The sequence below is a fragment of the Salvia splendens genome, chromosome 10, assembly GCF_004379255.2.
Source record: "Salvia splendens isolate huo1 chromosome 10, SspV2, whole genome shotgun sequence".
Taxonomy (NCBI): Eukaryota; Viridiplantae; Streptophyta; class Magnoliopsida; order Lamiales; family Lamiaceae; genus Salvia; species Salvia splendens.
In genome coordinates this window covers 29,430,745-29,433,919 of record NC_056041.1, presented here as the reverse complement: position 1 = coordinate 29,433,919, position 3,175 = coordinate 29,430,745, and the positions used below count along the sequence as shown (strand labels likewise).

Genomic DNA, 3,175 nt, shown 5'->3' with positions numbered 1-3,175 from the left:
GTGTGTGGAGGGAGTTTGACTCCTGGTTCGAGGGATCTTCACCACCTCTCCGGATCAATGACACCATCCCAGAGAGGCTCGAAGTTTGGGCACGGAGAGTCCAACAACCCGGTAAGAAACACCTCAGCCGGGCGATGCCGTACCTTATTCTTTGGTTCATTTGGGCTGAGCGAAACAGGAGTCGTCATCAATCGGTGCAATTTAAGCCTTTCAATGTGGTATGGCAAGTGCAAATGTTCCTTAGAAATAGCATGGCCAATGGATCCTACAAACCGAAGCATTGGAAAGGAGTCCGCCTCAAGATCAACGTCCCGAGTCAGGCCGAGCCACGAAGGACCAGGCCCCTCGCGATGGTGGTCAAATGGAACCCGCCGGATGAACCGTGGATCAAACTCAACACTGACGGAGCATACATGGAGGCAACGGATAAAGCCGGGGGGGGAGGTCTTGTTCGTGACCACGAGGGCAACATGCTTGCAGCCTTTACCTCCCCACTCGAGGCTCACTCAGCCCTCGAAGCGGAGCTTCTGGCCATCCAATTCGGGTTGACGCTCGCCGCAGAATTCAGAAGGCCTATTTGGGTTGAGTCGGATGCACAACAAGCGGTTAAGCTCCTAAATGGCACGCACTGGGGACCGGCCCATATTAGTCGGGTGATGGCACGACTAGCAATCCTCAAGCGCCAACAAGACACCCGTATCACCTTCATCCACCGGGAAGGGAATAGAGCAGGAGATCTCCTCGCCAAAATGGGATTAGAAAGAAATGACTACTGGCGTATGAATGCCCTCACGGCACCAAGGCACCTCACAGCGATGATTAGGATGGATGCAATGGGTATCCCGAACATTCGGGTCCATAATGAAGAGGAAGAGTAGGCTCGAGTTTTGGTGGAAAGGGATATAGTCTTTCTTTTTGTTGAATTGTATTTTACCTTTTGAAAGGGAGTATGATGTGGTCCGGGCTTGTGGAACCGGACCGCATACTACTCCTAATTTTCGTGTAGGCACACCACTTTCGGGTGTGGCCACGTTTTGTATTCAACCACTTTTGAAATATAGGGATGAGGGACCCACGAACCCTCCACCGTGAAGGTGTTTGATTAAAAAAAAAAAAAAAAAAAAAAAGGAAAAGTGCATGAGGGCGATATGCACGCCAAGGCTCCACACGTTGATGATTGGCATTTGAAGGAGAATGTTGCTTCGGTGACATTTGGGAGTGGTCGACGGCGATTGGTTCACCGCGAGATCATTGTGGCGAGAGAAAATTTTTAGAGAGAGACTATTTTTATCGTGGCGATTTAAATATATGTTGGAGTAGTTTTCTATTGATCTGTTTTCCTTACGCTTGAATTGCATGGATCTGTTTTAGATTTGTTTTCTTTCTTGTTTTATGCTAAATGCTCTGTTTGGATTTGCCATAGTTGCTTAGCTGATCTGCTTTTTGTTTATTGTAGAAGAAGAAGGTCGTAGTTAGTTAGAGCAACCGTCTCTGTCACCTTTTTCATCGGAACAACTTTTCTATAGTGCGTAGTTTCTTTTCAGTGGTCCCGCTTGCTTTTTGCAGTAGTACTTTTAGTCAAGTTGATCAGTTTGTTATGTTCTATTTTAAACTTGTCTAGCTTAGTTGATCAGTTTAGTTCTGTGACTTGAGTAGTCCAGTAATTTAGAAGTAAAAAACTTAACCCACTATGAAGCGTGGTAGGAACCAAAATCTCACAAATGTCCCATACACAACTCGACCCACCTCCGTCTCTGTGGGATTCGACCCTTACTTCCCTTTACTAGTTCATAGTATTGTGGGTTAAGGTCTTGAAAGCCCGAGTCTCTCAGGTTGCACAACCAACGACGAGTCAGTAGTCTAGTTTGTCTTGACCAAGTGCGTCAGCCTTATATGTTTTAATCTATGTGTAAAACTTGAGAATACTTGACATTAAATAACATAAACTACCGAAAAGAGCTTTCAACTACCTCTGACTCAGAAAGCCATAGCAAATGCTTCAAGGATTACTTTGATGAAGGATAATGTATCATTAACTGCAGAAATCTTTAAATTCTCGGATAATTTTATTCTCCTCAAGGCCTACTCCAAAGCAGGGGGGCTACTTCTACCCAAGGTGGTCAGAATGCAAAGCTCTGTTTTTGGAGTTTCCACAATTTGATCCTCAAGAGCATTCCTCACAGCATCCTACACGGTGCGGACCTCGTCCTACACGCTCCAAAAGCAAAAACAAATAAAACATCAAGCTAGGTCGGGTCTTCTCCACGGATTCGGATATTAGGCATTCCCATCTCCTCCATGCGTACCATGGCCCTCACTAGCCGAGGGGCTGAGCTAGCTGTCATGCGTTGGTAATCTGTTTTTTCGGTGCCCATTTTTGCGAGGGAATCAACCACATTGTTACCTTCCCGATGGATAAAGGATGCGCGTAAGGTTATTTGGCGTTTGAGGACGATTAGTCGAGCTACATCGTGTCTAACTTGAGGCGGCCCCCAACTTACACCATTTAGAAGGTTGAGCGCTTGTTCGCAATCCACCTCGAGCCATATTGGATGGTTGAACTCCTTTGCCAAGATTAGGCCGTGGTGAATAGCCTTGAGCTCGGCCTCAAGGGCCGAATGTGCTTGGAGTGGTGTAGCGAAGGCGACTAACATCTTTCCCGCTAAGTCACGGACAATTCCTCCCCCTCCGGCTTTACCAAGGGTGTGTGAAAACGCACCATCCGGGGGTTGCCACTTGATCGCCATGGCGATTGGCCTTGGCTTCCTTGTCTCGGCTTCAGCCGGTATGTTCAAGTTGATTTTCACTCCCTTCCAATGTTTTTGCTTTATGCTCCCATTAACCATGCTATTTCGGATATAGGTTTAAACCTGCCAAACCATGTTGTACGCCTTGAATTGGGACATTTGGTGCCGGCTGTGATTTCGCTCGGCCCAAAGGAACCACATGATAAGGTAAGGCATGGCATGGCTAAGGTGCCTCTTGCTCTCTTGCCGGGTTCTTCGAGACCAGACCTCCAGGCGCTCCGGTATAGTGTCATTGATCATGATTGCGGGTGAGGGTCCTTCAAACCAGGCATCAAATTCTCTCCACACTCTGGCTGCCCCGGAACCCTGAATGAAAAGGTGTTGGAGAGACTCGATGTTTGGCCTGAAAAGGTGTGGTCACGAAGGAC

The 3,175-nt window shown here is 47.3% G+C and overlaps 1 protein-coding gene across 1 annotated transcript; it reads right to left on the bottom strand.

The window, feature by feature from the left end:
• Window positions 1-2,246: 2,246 nt before the first annotated feature.
• On the bottom strand, window positions 2,247-2,747 carry LOC121752882. Its single transcript, XM_042147972.1, has one exon. The coding sequence runs from the start codon at window positions 2,745-2,747 to the stop codon at window positions 2,247-2,249; it is 501 nt and encodes a 166-aa protein (XP_042003906.1).
• Window positions 2,748-3,175: the final 428 nt, after the last annotated feature.